Raw genomic sequence first — 21466 nt, 5'->3', positions numbered from 1 at the left:
TTAACTGACTGGCAATGCCAGTCATTGGCACAGTTCAATGCCTCTGGATTGTTGAATTTGCTGAACCAAAATGTTATTTAAAAGCCATAGGGCTTTTCCTCAGCTCAAATTGAATTTGTACTGAATGAGGGGCAACGGATTTATGAGTTGGCCTTAATAAACTGAGCTAAATGGATAACTCATCACGCATACGCACCGTTTGCTAATTACCCGAAACATGTTCAGCAACAATTGAACAAGTTGATGAAATTCAAAGGGAAACTTGGCCCGCCTAAAAGTTTGCTGCTTATCCAGCAAGCTGGCAAACTGGCAAGCTGGCAAACTGGCAAACTAACAAGAAAGCAAGAAGCAAAAGTTGGCAACAACAGATGCAGTTTAAGAAACTGTCGCCGGCTGCTCTTTATACTGCCTGATATCCCTCCATACTTACGCCAAGTGCAATTGTCAAGGCCGGGATGCTGAAATGAGATTTAACCCAAAGTTGTTGGCGGTCGGCAGAGCGAAGACGAGGTTAATCTGGAGAAATACATTTAAATTTGCTCAAAAACGAAGCACAAGCGCAATTATGTACAGGCCAAAAAGCATATATACGAAATAATACCAACTGAATACGGTAAGTATGGAACTTAGGCAAAGCATGGCAAAGGAAGAGGGGAAGCACAAGGCAGCATCATCATCAAAGCACAATAATCATCATCAACATCAACAAATCGGGTTAGGATCGTAGCACGGTGGTCGGGAAAGCTTCATCGGTTGACGGGAAATTGGGGGAAATAAAACACAATCGACATTTTTGTTAGTTTTTTGTTTTTTTTTATAGAGAGGGTAGTTTTTCTCCGCTAAGGATTTTCAAAGTTTACTTTTATTTAGAGAAGTTCCTTTAATGATAATCATACTTATGCTTTGTTATTCAAATAGCTCTTTTGCCTTTTGCTTACTGTTGATTTCTTTTTTTAGTAGATGTTGTTAACAGCTAAATACATGTTCGTTATATCATACTATTTGAGTTTCGTGTTTGCTTTCTTCAGGTGTACTTCTTCCTGTCACCTATTCGTGTGGTTTGTTTTTGCTTTTGCTGCGTTAAAATTCTCTTACTAACTAGATTTTTAGCTTTGGTTTTTTTTTCTAAATTATAATTGTTTTGTTTGGTTTGATTTGGTTTCTGGTTTCGCCTAAGGTGTAATTCGGCACCGTGACTTTGTTTGTCTGAGTTCGCAATTCGACAAGTTTAAGAATCAATCATATCATATAAGTTTCAGAATCTTAATCTATATGTCCATATATCTTAGTAATTACGTGACTTAATACCCTAAATTGTAACAATAATTTTTTTTCCACTGGTAAATAGTACACACATTTAATGAATACACATAGTAATATTTGCCATAAAGCGTATCTTTAATATTGAGTTTATCTTTAATCTGTAATATACTGGTTTGTCCATATATAATTTAAACGCTTTTAATGAACTGTAACACCAACTTACCGCCTAGACAATCGTGTTCTTTGTATTTACCTAGTTCGACTTTGGCCTGACATCGCTAATGCTCTGCTCAAGGCAGCTCGCGGTTATCGCAGCTTTTGGCACATACTGTACTTCTGCTTCTGTGCAATCGTCAACTGTCTTCACTTATCTGCTAGATTCTTTAATTGAGTTCGCGTCGATTCGTGTAACTTTCAATAACTTTTGGTGTAATATTTCTCTGGTATATATATGTAGATATTAATAGTTATTATTAAATTTAACATTTATATAGTTGCATATGATAATGCTTTAACTTGCTGGAAAAATGACTAACTTTATCCTTTGCTCTACTTTCCCATCATTCCGTCTATCCTTTCACAAATGACCCTCAACATTAATTTTACTATGGTTTGCCTTGTTGTGACTAATTGTAATACGATTAATTAACGATTTTCGATTAAATACTGACAAAGTGTGAGTACACCTATCGAACGAGCTTTGTCAGTGCCTCATACCCAGCCAAAACCGTCGGAAACAATCGTATGTTATCAAATCGAAGGAAACTTCTCAAGAACTTATCCTTTTCTGGTCGGCGACACTTGTTCAATTTTGGTGGCACCCTCACACCCATTTTGCCGGGACTCCATGCCCGGTTACTCCGCGTGCTTAGTGCTCTCTTGAACGCATGTATGATTCCGCGCGGGAACTAATTGGAACTAGCTAAACTATGTCAGTCTGGACTGAGCTTGAGGCACAAAACTTAATTGCTCTTCCGTATTACTATACATTTATATATATTAATTTTAGCTTGAACTTTATGCTTTGATTTCAACTTCCAAGCAGACGTTTACACTTTCAGGATATGAAGCATGCAAGCGAGGTCTGGCCACACTGATTGTTCCACATCCCAAGGCGTTCCACCTGTCTGTGAAGCCTGGCAATGCCCTTAGGGCACGACCAGTCTTCAGCCTTTTGATTATACTTCACTGAATCGTTCTATTCGTTTCCCTATATATGCCAATTCGTCGTATGAGTATATAATATTCGATTTATATTATTTTTGTAACCACCAATACCTTATATTAATTTTGTGTGTTTGTTCTGCTCAATTTTGAGATGCAGCTTCTGTCTTCTTGGGTTGGAGACACTCGGTGTAGCCTTCGGTTTATCTGATGTTCGATCTTGACGTAGCGACTTGCTACTTTGTGCTTCTCGTAACCATGATGTTCCATTTTCACGTTTTCTTTGGGGCCCAAACAGTCTCCGTAGCTTTGGGCTCCTTGACTTGATTTCCTTAGATCCTTCGGGGTTTCCTTATGATTTACGTCTAGTTCGTTAGCTATTGTGTTCTGATTCATCTTATTCTCAGGGGCCTTTCACTTCTCCTTTTTCCCATTCGTTTTCTCGGAATTTGCGTCTGCTTCGTTTGCTTCTTATTTGTAAGTTTAACTTTCTGCTTGTTGTATTTCGAGTTGCTGTAGAGTTTTGCGCGACTTACTTATAATTAATTTTACGCTCTCGGCTCAATTTGCTACTTTGTTCCTCAACTTAATATTATCATTAAATGTGTTCATTTTAGTCGCTACATAATAGAAGTGTTTTTCATTAAGGGTCTGTTTTATATTTTATTTGTAACCTCAGTTTGTCGTTTCACTAATTTCAAGTATGTGTCGTGTTGAATGTGTTGTGTTTGTGTTTTGGTTGTTGTCTTTTTCTTCTCATCTTCTTGTTCATCCTAATGCTGAAAATATATTCTAACTTGTTAATGGAAATCATTGCGATAAGCTGAACTTAGCATTTTATTAACGTAAACACATAAAATCGTCTTTGCTAGATATTTTTATGACCTTCTTTCAAACAGCTGAACAGCGCCTTGTTTATTTTTAGGAACGGCCACTGGGGCACGCCCTTTCAATATCGTATATAATAGTTAATAATATAATATAGTTTACTCTTGTTCGTTTTTGGTTTGTCAAGTCCATTCTGCAGTTACGCATATAACATATAAAGTTTCAGCTGACTTTTGTGGATCTCTCTAAAGTATTTCACTAAGCTGGTTCAACTATGATCCATACGAATATTGTGGGGTCTTCTTCAATAGTTAGTTGTTCTCGTATGGGTTTTCAGTGTTTGTGTATGTGGTCTGCGTATATAACAATATTCCGCTAGTTAATCGTAAACATATTTGTTATAACTAAATATAATATTATCATCCTCGAGTAACTACAGCGTCTGCCTTTAAATAGCTCGTTTGCCTAGCATATAACTCTATAATTATGTATGTTGTATATAAAATTATAGTATCCATATATCGTATATACTATATGTTGAATTAAGTAAACACAATTGAATTTCTGCTCGGTTAGCGTTTGCCTGGCTACCAAATTAAAAAGCGCTACTCAATATACGAAACTACTTAAATATTTAGACCTTGATCTTAATCGCATTCCTGTGAATCATGAAAAAGTTTTCTCTTAACAAAGGTTTTTCTATTCCTATCGGGTTTCCATTCTGAGGGATAGTTTCTTGGACAAGCTTTGCAGGAGAAACCTTTTATAAAAGTTTGTAGATTTATTGGTTTCGCATGGGATTTCTGGGTGCTTCTAAGGCTTCTTGTTGACTCTACTGATGATGGGTGGGTTACATTAATCGAGGCATTAACATTTAGTTGCGCTTGCCCACTTTCTTGTTCATGACTGATATGATTGAGTTAGCGTTGTCGACTACTGTGTTTTGGTTTTGGTTTCGGTTCGGGTGGGATTAAATGATGGAATGTTATGTCGATGATGATGATGTGCAAAGAAATACATAGCGATATAGAAACGAGACTTCTAAGGATGTATGGCATGCAATAACGACTAGGAACGATAGCTAGAAAGAACGAAGAGGGATGAACGAGCGAGTAGAGTTGTAGAGAAGTAAAAGAGAGACGAGCTTAAAACGACGAGAGAGGAACGACGAAAGATCGACAACGATGAGGAGCGCACGTGAAGATGGATCGAGTTCGTGATAAAGTAACGAGTAGCGAGTAACAAGTAACGAGTATCGAGCTACGAGTAGCTGGTGTCCGCACTCGTTTTTCTTGGTGTTCAGGATGTTTTCTGGCTATTCTCTCCTCACACAGAAGGCTGTGGGCTGTGGTTCGCTGCTTCCACTACGCAGCGCATTTTGATTAATTTTATTGAGATGAGATTGTAAGACTGTGGGCATAATTTTCACAACTTAAGCCTAGATCGAACTCATACCAAGCAACACCCGATGTCCTTCGGCCCCTTCAATTTAATGCCACCTCCTGCGGCGGTAGGTGACCTGTTCGTTGACCAGCTGCCAGAACTTGGCATTCAGCCAAAGGACGAACAGGAGCAGCTGCATGAGCAGCGGCCATTGCTGCAGTTCGTACCGCGTCCTTCGCACCAGCTGCTGCAGGCGTCGTCCGCCCCGCTTCCCCCCGCCGCCCGTCGACCGATCCTCCGGCGGCTCATAGCTCAAGTTGTAGTTGTAGTAGTAGTAGTAGTTGTTGTTGTAGTGCTGCATCTCCACCGGCACCAGATCTAGGGATTCATCCCGTCCCGAAACTTGGCTGCTACATCGGTTCTGGGTCTCTAATTGCTGATGATCTTGAGGCTGGTCCTCAAAGGTAAACTGATTGGTTGCTGTATCTGTTGTTGTTGTGGTATGAGTCGTGGAATGGGTTGCATTATTGTTGTTTGGCTGGTTATCATAGTTATGGCGGTATTTCTGTGGTTTACGATAATATTACATGATAACGCATTTGCCCTTTTCAGCCCACGGATTGTTCTTCTTATCCGGCGCGTTGATCAACGGATCGTTCTTCTCGTTCTCCTCGATGAACGAGCGCATTCTGCAAAGAAATATAAACAGTGTGAATAGATTTTGAATTTTTCACTTTGAAGGGATATATGTTTAGAGTAACAACACTAGTATGCAAAATTAAATCGATAATGTTCCCAGTGCAATTGAACATTATAATAAAGAAAGTCAACAAAACTCAGTGATGGAAGATTTATTTTATAAGTAATGGAACCTTAAAAAATACATTCTTAATATGTTAATTTGATTATTATTTATTTAGCTTATAAGCTTGTGTAAAAGTGTAAGTCAGTTATCCCTAAATTCAAACAATTTTAACCAATATAAATGTAGAGTAAACTTGCACAAACTACCGACGTCCACGACTCACTAAGAAGATTATTTAATACTCCTAAAGGTAGCTTATAAATATGATACCATTTCGTTTACCTTTAGCGTAAAACTTAACTGAGCTCCAACAATTTAATTTGGTAATCTCGTTCTTTAAAGCTCATAAAAAGTGTAAGCTCTCGGTCTTCCTGGTCTTTGCAGCAAATCAAGACATTTTAAAGGTATAAATACAAAAAAAAGGGGGTATCCGTACGCACTTAAAGCTAAGCGGACATAAACTTGTAAATACATCACTTTATGCGGGAGAAAAAGGTTTTACGGGGGAAACGGGCTTAAATTTGGGGTCTGAATGGCAAGGGACAGCAGATTTTATGTTAATCCACACGCAGACGGACATTAAAAATATTTGAACTGTTTGCACGCGCCAAGGAAACTAACATTTCAAAACCCCCTTTGGAGCCCTCTGTCCCTTCGAAAATATATAAATTTTGTGTATTGTTGCCCCGCTGCCATTGTTGTTTTTTTGTTGTAATACGCTTATCCTTCGGGCCATAAAATTGTTGGCCCTGCCGTTCGCATTCTTTCCTCACTTTATTCCCCCGACTGTCTGCCAGTCCCTTCTCCTTCATCTGTTTATCTATTTTTATTTCGCATTCGCTACTTTTCCTCAAGACAAAACATTTCGTACTTTTCCCTTCTACAATTTTATATATTTTTTGCAAAATTTGCAGGAATTTATTTATTTAAAGGGAGTGTTGGCGAGGAGAAGAAAGCAGCTTGAAGGCACATCTTCTGGCAGCTGAGGAATAGACAGTTTGAGAGACAGTCGCCTGCGAATGAGTTTTGCATTTCAATTTGTTAGTTCGGTAGTTCCCTGTCTTTCACCCTAAACTTTACCCTTGAGTATCTCGAATACAAAACCTTCTTCATTGCTTTCTTGTTAATAAGACTTTGTGAAAGTTGTTAAATTGAAAGAGCAGAAGTACTATGCATGTTCTTTTTGAAAGCTTATGTCTGTGAGTGGCATTTGCATTTTATTGTAAATTATTTAATTTGTAAAATTCGTAAATGTGTTCGTTTATGCTTAAAATTGTATAATGTATATATGTTAATAGTTTTCTTTATAACTGGAATAATTCTGCCGAAAGATTTTATTTTGATAAAGCAACACAATTTTGAAATGAAATACCCAAGAAATACATATATGTGTTAATTGTTTCTTTATAACTTAAAAGAAAATATCACATTTTTAATTGGACTAAATCTGCAAAAGATTTTATTTTGATAAAGCAACACAATTTCAATATGAAATACCCAAATGTGTATATAAATATATATATATGTTAATAGTTTATTTATAACTTGAATGTAAATATCACGTTTTAAATTGGACTAATTCTGCCGGAAGATTTTATTTTGATAAAGCAACCCAATTTTTAAAATAAATATTTATATATCCGAAAAGTAGTAGTGAAGTATTTGTATACATCAATTTAATTTTGATCGAAAGATGGACTGAAAAATGTTTGTCTTTTGTCCTCGTTAAATCTAACAATCTTATTGCAGAGAAAGAGAAAAGCTGGAGGCACTTTTCCCTCCCAAAGCCCAGTAAATAAATACTTCGATTGCCCATTTGCCTTGGTTGCTTTCTGCACTTTCCGGCAAACAAATTGCATATTCCGAGAGCGGCAGCATTTTGTGGCTTTATTTATTGGACAAATGTTTTCTGTTGGCTTCTTGACCAAATGTTACAGCTGTTCTTTGGCCTTATTTCCCCATCTACTTGGCAGGATTATAATTTATTTTATTCGGGTGTTGTGTGTACACTTTCATTTAACCGCAAAATTGCTTTTAACATTGTGCGGTTACTTTGATGTTCGGCTTGTTCGATTAATTTAATGATTTGCATTCCGTGTGGCGACGTGTTTAGCAGCTTGTCATCAATAGTTTTGATTGTTCGCCCAGCAAACCCTTCTCACTCCCACCTGGGTCTCAATTATCGAATGCCAAGGTGTGCTCAGGTGGGGTCCGCCCACCGTGTAATAATGGGCGTGGCATGCATGCATAATTTAACTTAACAAGACCATGTCGTTGGCAGCGATGTCCTTGTTACCTCGGTGTCGTTATCCTCATGCCTGTGCGTGTGTTTGCGCTGCGTTTGTGTGTGTGCTGGATTTTCTCTATTTCCTTGCTCATTTTCCGCATCAACAGAGCAAAAGGCAATGTCATGCCAGCGGTTGGGGAAATATCCCTCGAAGGACTGCCTAAAACAATGCCCCCTGCATCCCCGTTCTAACCACTTTTTGGTCTCCATTCGGCCTGGCTAATGGGCTTATGACTTTGCGGTTTCAGCCCGTGCAACCGGGAAAACTCACACACACAGAGAAACATAAAAATGAAAATCCACTGAGCTTAGGAAATATTCTTTTTGCCTTTCTACTGTTTTCTCTGGTCTCCGTATTTTTTTAAGGGTAAACAAAGGCCAAGGGTTTTCAGGGCTTCGAGATTCGGTTCGGCAGTCAAGGCCAGGTCGAAGCGCAGTAAACAAAGTTGTTATGATGACGTTGGATCTTTGGCAAGCGAAAGGTAAATTTTGAAAATACCAAGGGCTGACCTCAAGGTTAGGGAGTCCAGCCTAAACCCTTTTAGAAAGCGTGTTGCTGAACATGCATTTTTAATGAGAGCAACAAAGCGGATTGAAAAGGGGACCCAGACCCCTGGGATATCTGGTTTTAAAAGTTCGATGGAATAATGACCCCGAATAAAGAAATAGCAATTAAAATGTATTGCCATCAAAGTTTAGCAGACTTTGGAAAGCCATGAAATAATCTAGAATTTCGCTCATGAGTTTCTCATTTGCCTTCGAGCTTCTTAGGCCCACAAGTGCATGACATCATTAGCATCTGTGATGAGTTTCCCTTGTTTTGGACAACTTTTCTCATAACACAAGTAGGTAATGGGAATATAAGTAGAAGTAGGCGAAATGCCACAGGGACATAAAAAACTTTTATTCGTCATCTGCATTTAATTTGAGTGCCTTTGCCGAGCAGCAAGGAAAAGCGCCATGGAAAACAGGTTGAGTGCCTCTCAAACTGCCATTCAGCGGCGAACACATTGAAAACTAATTCAGCAGCCGTTAATTTAATATGTAGACCACAAGTCTGCAGTCGTTTCCCTTCAAGTCTGAATCCCCTTTGCTAACCACAAGCCCACATGGCCATGTCGACCATGCTGGGCTTTTATGTGCTAATTGAAAGACCTCCCATTCCTGTTCCCATTTCCCATTCTGCTTTCAGATGTACATACATACACATATACTCCCCGGGTGGAAATGGTACTCTGAGCTGAATAATCGTGAGAGCCTTAAATGAAAAGTCATTTGGACGCACTTCCGAGGAACAGAGGTCCTGACAACATTTTGCTCTTAGGGTTAGGCGAATTAATGTTCTGTGGCGAGTAACGATGAATTCAGCATAAAGGGTAGCAGGAAGTTGAACCGCAAACATGGAAAGATGGTGAAATTAAACAATAATGTAATTCAGCGGATGTACGCATTAGCAGGAATTAATAATTCAGAAAAGACAATATGAAATAATTCAAATGCGGCGTCACCCCAAAAATTAATTAAATTCTCTTCTCTTTTGGACACAAATTGCTGAATTATTGCCTAATAATTATGATTATTGCACACTTGTAAAATTGAAAACGATATGGACATCAAATGGAAATAAGCCCTAATTGACAGGAAAACAGCCACCGTTTTGCGGCTGGCATTAAATCGAAATGAAATCAGCGTTAAATTCACGCTGATGATTTCGATTAATGAAGTAATTTGTAATTTGTTCCCTGTATATCTCTCTAAACGAAATACCATTCAGGGGTCTATCTCACCCACGTCAATCTAGGCACAATGGATCGAGAGACACACGCACAATCTATAATTAAATGCGAAACCGACATTTGGAATTCCTCCCTTTTTCCGCCCAAAAACCATTCAAGCGACCATTTACCTTTGAAAGTTTTCCTTCTACCTTTTCCGGTCTGTCAGCTGCACAAAAAACATAAACACAATGTAAATGTTGATTTATGACAACCACAAACACACGCAAGTGCCCATGGTGCGTATACGTAATCGCACGCAATCTTAAGCGCCTGAAAGCATGCTACAAAAAGCATTATTTATCGATGGCAACCGCAGTGGCAGCAGGCGTTCGCATTCGAAAGCAGATGGCTTAGATCCAGCAGCTCCGAAATTAGAATTGCCTGCTTTTTCGAAAGCCCAGAGAGCTCAACCCGGAAAACCAAACCAAACCCAACCGCTGTCTCAGCTCCCACAAACATTTCATATTCAGCTTGGGTAAACAAATGCGTCAGCCACATGTCAATTTGCATCTGCGTGTGTTTTTCAGTGTGCGTTCGCCTTTATCTCAGTCCCAGCCCCCTCGATTCAACCCCCTCCACAAACAATGTTTATCTTTGCCACGCATGTGACAGAAATGAAAAGCTTAAAATTTCATTTCAAGCCTATTATAATTGTTTACACACAACGGACGTTTCGGGGAAATTCCAAGAAATTCCTTCCTCTTTATTTCTGTCAGGTAGCCATTTATAGAAAAGCAATTTATGTGGGGGCTTTGAACCAATTTTACCTACTTATGCAGCTATAAATATTTTATTGAAACAATAATGTTTTTGAAATCTTAAATATTTAATTGAAACGTGGAATAGCTAAGAAGAATATACTTAAGATATACTGTTAAATAAAGAGTACATAGTAAAATCAGCTTACAGAGCATTTTAAAGTCTCATTACCATATTAAAATATCCATGCTTTTCGCTAGTTTTCCTACACTATACCCATAAATAGGGAGTGCTTTTTCGCACGACCTTCGTCATAAACTAATTTCTAGCTCATTTCACCCTCCCACACACACGTATGCAATAGTTCTCATCTGGATAAGGGTGTGTGGTTGTGTGTGTCGCGGCCTTCTGCTAAATTTAGCACACTTTTAGGCGCCACAGCAAGAAAAACAGAAAACCTGTGCCGAAGAAACGCAAATGGCACTTAAAACTCAGCAGACAAAACTTTGAGGGTCTTCCATGCTATACCCATAATTTACATATGTGGTCGTGTGCACACATGAGTGCCTGTTTCGGTATTTGTAAGCCAGGGTCTTGTGTTCTTCCAGCTAATTGCATTTTAATGCGCATTATTTAGCTGCCCATTGCATATTTCTCAGGTGCTTGCAACACAGAAATATGCATAAAATTCCGCTGTCGTTGTTTGTTTTTCTCTTTAGCATAAATAAATTGCATGTGGGATATGCAAATTCGCTGTTGTTACACGCTAAATGGATGTGGGTGCATTTTATTAGGTAAGCTGTGGGCGAGATTTGCATACCTAAGGAGGAAAGGAACAAGCGTGATGGTTTATGATCCTTTCAATTGTGTAACAATCACGGAAATTGTGCTTTAATAATAACCCTAACACAGAGATCAATTTTTAAGTACATTGTTCTTGAATTGAGAACATTTGCTCTTAAGAACTGTTTAAGTACCTTTTGGTATTAATGTTCTCAATATTATAAAGTTCAATTGAGTTTATTTAGCAACTTTTTGATAATTATACACCTCTAACTGGACTAATAAAAATGTAAGTACCGCCAATTTTAACTTGATTTAAGCACAATGAAAACATTTTCAACTTCAAAAAGGTTATTCTTTTTTAAAAACATTTTCAACTCAGGTGGCAGCGTCCTATCTCTCTCTATGAATATATTATACATATATTATTTAATTGGCTATAGTATTTCTTCTTTTCAATATAAATATGTCAGGGGCTGAGACATTTGCTGGTCTCCTTCTTGCATATTGTTGCAGATGCGCAGTGAGTCGCGGTCAACGTCTTCTCCGTTCAGATATCAAAAGCAAAGTGAAGTCGGCTTCCTTCTGCCGGCTTCTTCTGACACACGTCAAAATGACACACGTCATCTAATTGCAAATTCCTTTCTTTTCTCTCTCTTTCTCATTTGCAATTCCTTTTTGGTCCTTCTCTCTCTCAGAGTCCTTGACCTTGACCATGACCGCGCCACACTCGGCTGAGACGACACTCTCTCTCGTTCTCAGTCCACGCTCTCAGCAATTGTGCAATTAAAAGGAACCACAAATAACCTAATGACTAGTTTATTTTATTCTTTATCCTTTCTCTTTCTTAATGCTATACAGTTTCGTTTACATTTTCTTTCTTCTTATACATCTCCGACACGGCCATCCTGACTTTCACACGTCCTCGTGTGCATACTGTAACACTAGGTTGGTATCATTCTTGCTTAATTTCTCTTTTCATCTTTTACATCTCTCAACATCATTCTTAGCTTAATAATTAGTCTACACACACAACTTTATAAATTGCGTCATCAAATGTCGGTTTCGCAGGTTATCTCGCTTTCTCACATCGTACAGTGAGTCAAATCAAACTTGTCTCACCAGTCAACCGCGCCACACGCCATGACAGAACACTTCTGGTTCCACACTTGTGCCTTCGGCTTGACCTGGTTCAACTTTCTCTCAGTAGCTCGTACTCTTCTGCGCAAACCCGACCATTTGGCTATCCTTGTTATCAAACCACAGTTACAGGCTCTTGCCGCCCCAGGCGACGCTTTGCACCTTTAGTGCCACGATCTGCTCAGATCCAAACTGCATCACACAATATCATCCATACCAGGCATGACTATTGTTGATCAAATCTAGCCCCTGTGTTTGATGTCTCACGACGAGTGTCTTTTTCACCACTGTCACTTTCCTCAATAGTCTCATCAGAGATCTGCTCGTCCGGCAGCCTTCTCAAACTCTCGTGCGAATACTTGTAGGTTCGCTTGCTAGTTAACGATTTTAACAGGTATCGATCACCTTCCAACAACTCGGCAACCACAAAAGGTCCTTTGAACTTAGGATCCAATTTGGTCTGATGCCGCTCTTCACTTCTAAGCAAGACATGATCCCCAACCTTGTGTTTTACAACTTTGGCCTTATTCTTATCAACTCGATTCTTTTCATATTTCGCATTTATTTCAATATTTTCTTTGGCCTGAGCCCTCGCTTGCTTACAATCTATTTTAGTCTCTTCATTTATTGGCAATAAGCCCATTGGCCTGGCCTCTCTTCCAATCAATATTTCTAATGGGCTATACTTTGTTACCCTGTTCGTTGTGCAATTCATGGCTAACTGTACTTCACTGAGTGCATCCTGCCAGGAACGTTCACCTATCTCTACCGCTGTCAACATACTCTTCATCGTGCTCATGACTCTTTCAACCTGTCCATTGGCCCTACTTGCACCTGTTGCTATCAAATGTAACTCTATTTTATGCATTGAACAGAACTCACGAAATTTCCCACAAGAGAAACTCCTGCCTTGATCTGCTATGATACGGTTAGGTACCCCAAAAAGTGATATTGTTGATTTTACAGCCTTAATACAGTTTTCTGCATCTAAATGCAAAGTATGATATAGGTGAACAAATTTAGTAAATGCGTCTATTTGTACTATGACATATTCCTTGGTATCATTTTTACCACTCAGCTTTCCACTAATATCAATGTGCACAGTATGCCAAGGTATCTCAACTTTCGGAATTGGATGCAATTCCATTTGAATTTTCCCTGATGGAGGCTTTGCTAGTTTGCATTTGATGCAGTTTTCTACCAATTTTCGTACATACTTGGACATATGCTCGAACCAATACTGCTCATAAACCTTGTCTAACGTTTTCTGCCACCCCAAATGCATGATTGCTTCATGGACGTGATTTACTACAGACCACCTAAAGGCTCTTGGGATTACAGGTAGACAGCGTGTTTTTCCATTTCTCTGAATTTTCCGATACAGAATTCCTGCTCTTAGCTCATACGTCTTTGCTAAACTCTCCAACAACTCTCCATCATTCAAATGGACTATAATTTCCCTTACACACGAATCACGCTGCTGCTCAGCTACAAGCCAGTTGTCTGTCACCTCTGTCAGGTCGATGCGGACTTCGGGTACTCTATTGGTTGTCTCACATTCAATGACAATCGGATTTCTGGATAAAAAGTCCACGTGCGCCATGCGATTTCCCTTGCGGTACTCTATAGTGAAATCAAATGATTGCAAATATGCCCACCAACGGTGAACTCTCGGCGTTAGTTCTATTTTAGCACGACTTGCTTTCAATGAATTACAATCTGTGAATATTACAAACTTTCGACCGTGAAGGTAATGTCGGAAACTTTTTACAGCGTTGTATACTGCCAGAGTTTCTAATTCGTATGAATGATACCTCGATTCTGGGGGCGATGTACACTTGCTAAAGTATTCGACCACTCTAGGCTTACCGTCTATTTTGTGCATGAGAATGGCACCATAGCCACTTGCACTTGCATCTGTATGCAGCTCTATGGGATATTGTGGATCAAAAATAATTAAAACCGGATCATGTGTTAGTACTGAGATGATCTTCTGCCGTATTTCTTCATGCTCAGCTTTCCAAACGAAACTACTAATTTTGGAAGTCAACTGATATAACGGTTTCATCTGTTCAGAGAACTGTGGGACAAATTTACGGAAGTACGACGCTAATCCTATAAATTGTCGTAATTGTGAAACATTCTTTGGTTGAGATAGTCCAGCCAGAGCTTGTATTTTTCGCGGATTTGGTTCAATACTACCATCCTTGACCAAGTAGCCAAGATATTCTATTTCAGTTTTCAGAAAAGAGCATTTTTTTATATTAAATGAAAATCCTGCTTCCGATAGAGCCTTTAGCACAACTGTCAATCTTTCAAATGCTTCCTCTTTTGACCTTGCTACTATCACTACATCATCAATGTAAACAATTGCATAGGAGTACGCCAGGTCACCCAGTGCTCGCGCTATAGCTCGCTGAAAAATCGAAGAGGCATTCTTCAGCCCAAATGGCATAGATAGAAACTCGTACTGGCCCTCAGGGGTTACAAAAGCAGTTCGCTCTATAGATCCTACATCTATTGGAATCTGATAAAACCCACTAGCCATATCTAAACAAGAGAAGTATTTACCCCCACGCAGTCTGTTTACTTGATCTGATATTAGAGGCAAAGGATATTTGTCAGCCACTGTATTTGCATTTAGCTCTCTATAATCTATGCACAAACGATCACTGCCATCTTTCTTCTTAACTAACAAGATTGGACTCGCGAATGGAGAATTACTTGGACGTATTACATTTGCCGCCAACATTTCTTTGATTTTATCTCTAACTAATTCCTTTTCATCTACGCCAAGTCGATATGGACGTCTCTGCACAGTCTTGTTGGCATCTAATAAACGAATTTCTAATTCTCCAGTCGTGACACGTCTGCTCGGTATTCCAACAATAAAATGCTCAGTGTATTGGTCAACAATGTTCTTCAATTTAGACTTATCATTATCACTTAAATCATAATTTTCATCAAATAGCTTATCATAATTTGTAATAGTTTCATCGGATATTGAATTAATTTGTTTACTTTTAAAAATACTAAATTTATCAGCATCCATCGTTATGCCAAAGCCAAGTGCTAAGATTTCACGACCAATCATTATGTCATGTTTCAAATGCTCGTCCATAACTACATTAAACATGATTTCCAAATTAAATTTACAAATTTGTATGGTGGACAGTATTTGTAAATTACAGTGTACAACATTTGTTCCAATTCCTTTTAGAATGACTAAATTATTAAATCTTTTTCCGGCCAGTTTGACTGCTAACTTTTCCTTTATTAAGGAGCACTCGGCACCCGAGTCGAAAAAGAATGGAAAGGCCTCACCAAATTGATATAAAATTCCTTTCGGCTCCAACACTGCACAGACATCTACTCGCTTCTCGTTCATACTGCTACTCGATGCTGCTGTTCCCTTCATACATGCCGATGCAATATGACCGACGATTCCACATTTAAAGCAAGTCACGCCAGTCCTGTCTCGTCCCGCCAGTGGTCTTCCAAACGATTGATTTGGTTTTGATTGTTCTGCCTTCCTTTTACGGCAGTCCAGCATTTTGTGTCCAGAAATTCCACAGTAATGGCACTTCATTGGTGTGTGTGCCTTGAATCTCTTCCTGTCGGGGCCTATCGAAAGATCTGAAGCCAAATGCTCACTTCGCTTGCTGTATGCGTACGCCTTCAACTGCTGCTGTAGTTCATTTCTGTTCGATATATTGGTGGTGAACAGTAGACGCTGCAGTCTAGTGTCGATTTGTGACGTGTGTGCCAGCACGAAAGAAACAGCTATTTCTTCGATGTCCATCGACTTCCATTTTGTCAAAAGTGACGTCACTAATCGGCTACCGTACGCTGACAAACACTCGCCCGTTTTCGGCCGTCCGTTGAGAATGTTCAATAAGGTGGCGGCCGGCGTCTCAGAATCGTCGTAGCGCTGAACAAACAACTCTTGGAATTGTGGCCAGGTAATACCAGCGTAGCTGATCTGTGCAAGCCATTGGGAAGCGCTCCCTTCTAGTGCTCCACTCAGCGACATAACCAGCGCACTGCCCTCCAGAGGATGCTCCGTGAGAATCATGTCGGCTGTTTTGCGCCACGCGCTGGCGTCAGCTTCAGCCGCGTCTGGATTAAACTTTGGTAGTCTCAATGATTTTTCACTTGTTGTTGTTGAAGCAGGCTGCTGCATTGTTTTTAATATTTCGATGAATCGTAGATTTTGTGCTTCCAACAGAGATCGCCATTCACTATCACGCTGGGCCTGAGCCGATCCCACTTCTGATGTCAGGGGCTGAGACATTTGCTGGTCTCCTTCTTGCATATTGTTGCAGATGCGCAGTGAGTCGCGGTCAACGTCTTCTCCGTTCAGATATCAAAAGCAAAGTGAAGTCGGCTTCCTTCTGCCGGCTTCTTCTGACACACGTCAAAATGACACACGTCATCTAATTGCAAATTCCTTTCTTTTCTCTCTCTTTCTCATTTGCAATTCCTTTTTGGTCCTTCTCTCTCTCAGAGTCCTTGACCTTGACCATGACCGCGCCACACTCGGCTGAGACGACACTCTCTCTCGTTCTCAGTCCACGCTCTCAGCAATTGTGCAATTAAAAGGAACCACAAATAACCTAATGACTAGTTTATTTTATTCTTTATCCTTTCTCTTTCTTAATGCTATACAGTTTCGTTTACATTTTCTTTCTTCTTATACATCTCCGACAAATATTTATCTTCTGGTAGTGAATTTCCACAAAACGCATTTGGCACGTTAGGCAAACTGCAACTCACAGCTGATTTCCAGAGGTCGAAAAAAGGAATCCGAATCAGAATCAAAGAAACCGAATTGTGCAATGAATTGCTAAATGCGAAGTCAAGAATGAACAACTGTTGACTGATGTTCGACCGACTTGGTCATTGTTAGCCTTCACAATTCGTAAGAAAGTGAGTAGGGCACTCCGTGAATTTGGAATAAGCCAATCTGTCCGTGTGATATGGTCCGAAATGCACAAAGCGCTAATCGTTGCCACGAAAATGGCCCAAAAGAGTGCCCTCTACCTGTTCTACTTGATCCACTCCACTAAGGGTGTCAGTTTCCCTTGCTTTTGGCCCACTAACAAACAGCTTTATTATGCACTAGCCGACAACCGAACACCTCCCCCCCCTTCATTTTTGGCCTACCACAAAAGTGTGCTCGGCATTTTCTTAACCATTTCCTTGGCTCGCCGGCATTCTTTTGGCCCCGAGCCTGCCCCAGCCACTAGTGCCTTTTCATGAATAACAAATCAGGCTAAAAGACAAAATCTTTTCCACACCCAGGCCCACATTCTGCCGCCGGATCTCTAGGATTCCGGAGGTCGGGGTCTATAGCCTGAACGGGCAAAAGCCGCAAGTTCTATGCATACAAAACTACGCCGAGCACGATGACGAGGATGAAAGCCTTAAAAACAAAAAGCAGCACAGAGAAAGGAAGATGTTTAGCATGGGTTAAGGTGTGGGAGGTGCAGATGGGTGGACATGGACATGGCTGGATGGCTGGAAAGGACCCGGCCTCCTTTGGCCGGTCCACTTTTGTTGAATTGAAAAGAAATTGTGCAAAAAACACTTGGGCCGGGCTCTTCTCAGTTCTCGATTCAGAGTTCTCAACGTTGTCGTCAAGTGTTTGTCAAAGTTTGCCCCAGGTTAGGCCATGGAATTGTTGCCCGTTTTTGTTCATTTCAAAAGTAGCAAATCAAATGACGTGTGACAAGTGCGGTTCGCAAGGATATTTATGCGAAAAGCAGCTCTGAAAAGGCTCCGACAAATAACGAGCTCAGCTGGCAAGGCCACCTAGGAAAATATACATAAATAAAAGGATAATAAGTCAACAGCATCAATAGAAAGAGCAAATGGTGTGGTGAACTAAGATGGGGTCACTATAAAAAGAAATGTTGCCATTTTTATATTATTAATATAAAAACAGGACAAGTTTTTATATCCAATCTCACAACATCTACTAACGTACCTATTTACTTAAAATTATAACCAATATTTTTAAAACCTCCATAATGCAAGCATTATTAATTTCTCTGTCTTAAGTATTTAAGACAGTTTTTTTGTCAAAAAATATAAGAATTTTAATGAACAATAATAGGAATTCGATCTTCATTAAATCAATTTTTCTCAAATTTCGCACGGCCCTATTGAACTGAAACTTGACAGCCAATTTCATTTAAATTGTTCCCATTTCCCAATGTAATTTGCCAGGTGAAATTCGATTCAAAGCAAAGCGAAAACAGAAATCAATGCAAAATGGAAATGGGCTAAGCTCAACTCGCACGTATTTTATGTGCCGACTGGAAAAGACAGACCTGAGGTGAACGAGGAATAAAGCAATATTTTCCAGCCCCCAAACGCCCCAACCACAATTGCTTTTAACTGTAACTGTGCAGAAATCGAAGATACAAAAACAGAAATGCTAAGCACATGTGTACTATGTATATCTGGGAGCTGTTTGCGTATTTACAATTCCCAGCACGCACATCCTAGGGAAATGGTGAATGCGGGGTGGTGGTCGATTTGAAGGGGGCTTAAGCACATAATACCTGAGCTCACTTCGATAATTACAGATCGGATGGCTTTTGGATACGCACACATGGCCCGGAGAAGCCGGTTAATGCGAATGCATAATGCTCTACTCTCGATGAAGTGAATGTTGAGGCGGAAATTTAATGCCAGAAATTGCAAATTTCCTGCTATCAAAAACTTGTCGAGTGTTGTGGAAAGAAGCTTTTCGCCTTCATCTGCCTTTCCTATACGCCATGCCCCACAAAATCCCACCGTACATGCTGCAAAAACGGTGAGCAAAGTGTTCTTGTTGTCCCCGTTCTGGTTGTTATGTCTATTTGCATATTTGATTTGCAACCGGGCAGGTTATGCTGTTGCAGCCGGATTCCACCTCTCATTTCTACTCACTCTGTGTGTTCCACACACATGTCATTCACATTTGGGTGCAGTTGTTTGCAGTCCAAAATGAATCTCATTAGAAAACCCCCAACTGTGCTGTATGGAAGTCCGGAAGACCAAACCATATCATTATTTCAGATAATCCAAATCAGTTTCATATTTGTCGAAACTTTCTCTTGATGGAGCGGTATGCATTAACTTATATGTCCAAATTTTTGTAATCGATAGATCTTTCAATTCAGCATACACACACAATTTAACAATCAAAACATATGTTTTCTTAAGAAGGGGAATTAGGATAAACCATTAGGGTGCTTTAGAGGTAGAATCTTGAAAAAGACGGTTATCGTCTAAGTAGTCAAACAAAACAAGTATACTCAAAACAAACTCCGTCTTAAAGAACTAAAGAACGAGTTCATGCCTAACATTTTAAGAACGTTCATACTGGTCTTGATTTGACCACAACTTGGAATTAAATAACGATCAACCTTAAAAATTCCCAAGATTTTATTTTGAATGTTTTCGTAAGTAAACTTATAATATTATTGTAATTTAGTTATATCAAATACCCTTTTCTCTTACTAACAAACTCAAAATGTATTGAATTCAAGTATTTTCTACCTTGAATATTCGTACATGAAAGCTGTACTTTGTTCTCCAGATTGGGATTTTCGGTACTGCTCGAAGTTTTGACACTGAAAATACTTGATTTTAGCACAAAATACTTGATTGTTTAAATAAACAAGCTTTTTTCCAGTAATTGAACTCTAAAAACATGAAATATAAAGTTGGTCCTTATAAAATCCAATATTAAACAAAACCCTTTCCGAAAATACAAAATGTATAACTTAAATTAAGCTTTAATATTTTTTTTAACCATTAAATAAAGACAAATGTCCAAAGCTGTTATAGACTATAACCCAAAATCAACTTGATTTGTGGCTTAATGTAGTTTGAGGACAAACCCTGTCGCTGACTGATTAATTGATGCGGAAAAAACGATGGCCAAGTCAGCCAAACAGCCATGATTGATAGTTTAAGTTGAGTTTAATGAGGCCTGCAGGCCCCACAAAAACGAGTTTATTTTTCGTGGCGCTAAGCACCATAACTTCCGCGGAACATCCTTACCCAGACACTTCCCTTAACTAATTCCACTTCGTGAGTCACGCACATTGCTTATTAATATTTATGCATATTTAATCGGTCCGCAAAACTTAATTAAACTTTGTTACATCGCTTTTTCGCGCCTGCTAAAACATCCTTTCCACCAAAAAAAAAAGTAAATAAGGATGAGCATTGCATGACTACCCTGACAAATTGCCTGCGAGGATGGAAATGGATGGCTGGTGGGTGGTGTAAGGATGGTAGGTGGACATCTCGTCCAGAGCCGAAAAGCAATTTGCAAGTTAAATGATGATGGTTCTCCGCACTTTGTTATGCAATTTTTAGCAGGACAGCTCTGCAAGTGTTTGAAATGCAAATTCCTCGCCAGCAACAATTAATTCTGTCTCTGCGCGTGTGTGTGTGTGTGTGGCAACCCAATATCCGCCGAAAACTAGGCTACAATTTGTTTGGCCAAAGCCGAAAGTTGTTACATTTTGATGGGACATCATCAATTAACCGCGCACACAACTGTACTTGCTACAATTTGGTGGGGTTTTATTTCTGCCATCCTGCGGTTTTCACCCACTGGTCAATTGCAAACGAGAAATACTTAGTTGTTGCTCGGCTCCGCTTGAAAAGTTTGCCGTATCCTTTTAGCGTTAACTGTACTTTTTTGTTAGTTAGTTGTCGCTGCTCTCGACTCGCTTTCACCCAGTTGCAGCAGTTGTTGTTGCTGTTGTTGCGCTCTAATTCGCCGTTAAGTGGCTTTTGGACATTTGTTGCAAAACTTTTCTCCTTTCTCCCCCCATGATCATCATCATCGTCATCATCTTCTGCGGCTAGTGTTATTCCGATGTCGATACTTTCAGCTGCGGTTTTTCCCCGCAGACAGTGTTGGTAAGCGACAGCAGGTTAAGTCCTGTTGCGGTAGTTGCCTAATGAGTGCCAGTTGGGCAGACAGGACGAAAAGTTGGGGAGACACACGGCAGCACAGAGTTTAAAGTGCCGTCGAGCTGAGGACAACCGAAAGAAAAGCGTGGACAAAGGAGCACTCGCAAATTGCTTTTTCAATTGTCAAAAGTCTAACTGAAGGGCATCGACACGGGAATTCGTTTTTGGTCTTTGGGTTAAGCAACTTCTGGTGAATGGTAAACTAAACAATGGAGTCTAAACTTTTCACAAGTTACCTTTGCACACAATTGCCGAAAGCTAAAAACACAATACAACCAGAAAAGGAACATTTAAAATAATATTTTACTTCTATAAAGATCATGGTAAAACCTGCTTTAATCTGAGTCAATA

General features: G+C 39.6%; 1 protein-coding gene across 1 annotated transcript in view; it reads right to left on the bottom strand.

The window, feature by feature from the left end:
- Positions 1-4601: 4601 nt before the first annotated feature.
- Ggamma30A (guanine nucleotide-binding protein subunit gamma-e) overlaps positions 4602-21466 on the bottom strand; it is a 50712-nt gene continuing 33847 nt past the window's right edge. Inside the window, 1 exon segment of the mRNA XM_017086682.4 lies at positions 4602-5327. Within this exon segment, the coding sequence (XP_016942171.3) occupies positions 4745-5327 (583 nt within the window). The 3' untranslated portion in view covers positions 4602-4744.

This window comes from Drosophila suzukii, chromosome 2L (genome assembly GCF_043229965.1).
Source record: "Drosophila suzukii chromosome 2L, CBGP_Dsuzu_IsoJpt1.0, whole genome shotgun sequence".
Taxonomy (NCBI): Eukaryota; Metazoa; Arthropoda; class Insecta; order Diptera; family Drosophilidae; genus Drosophila; species Drosophila suzukii.
The sequence above is the reverse complement of the archived record's forward strand: the minus strand, read 5'-3'. Positions and strand labels throughout refer to the sequence as shown.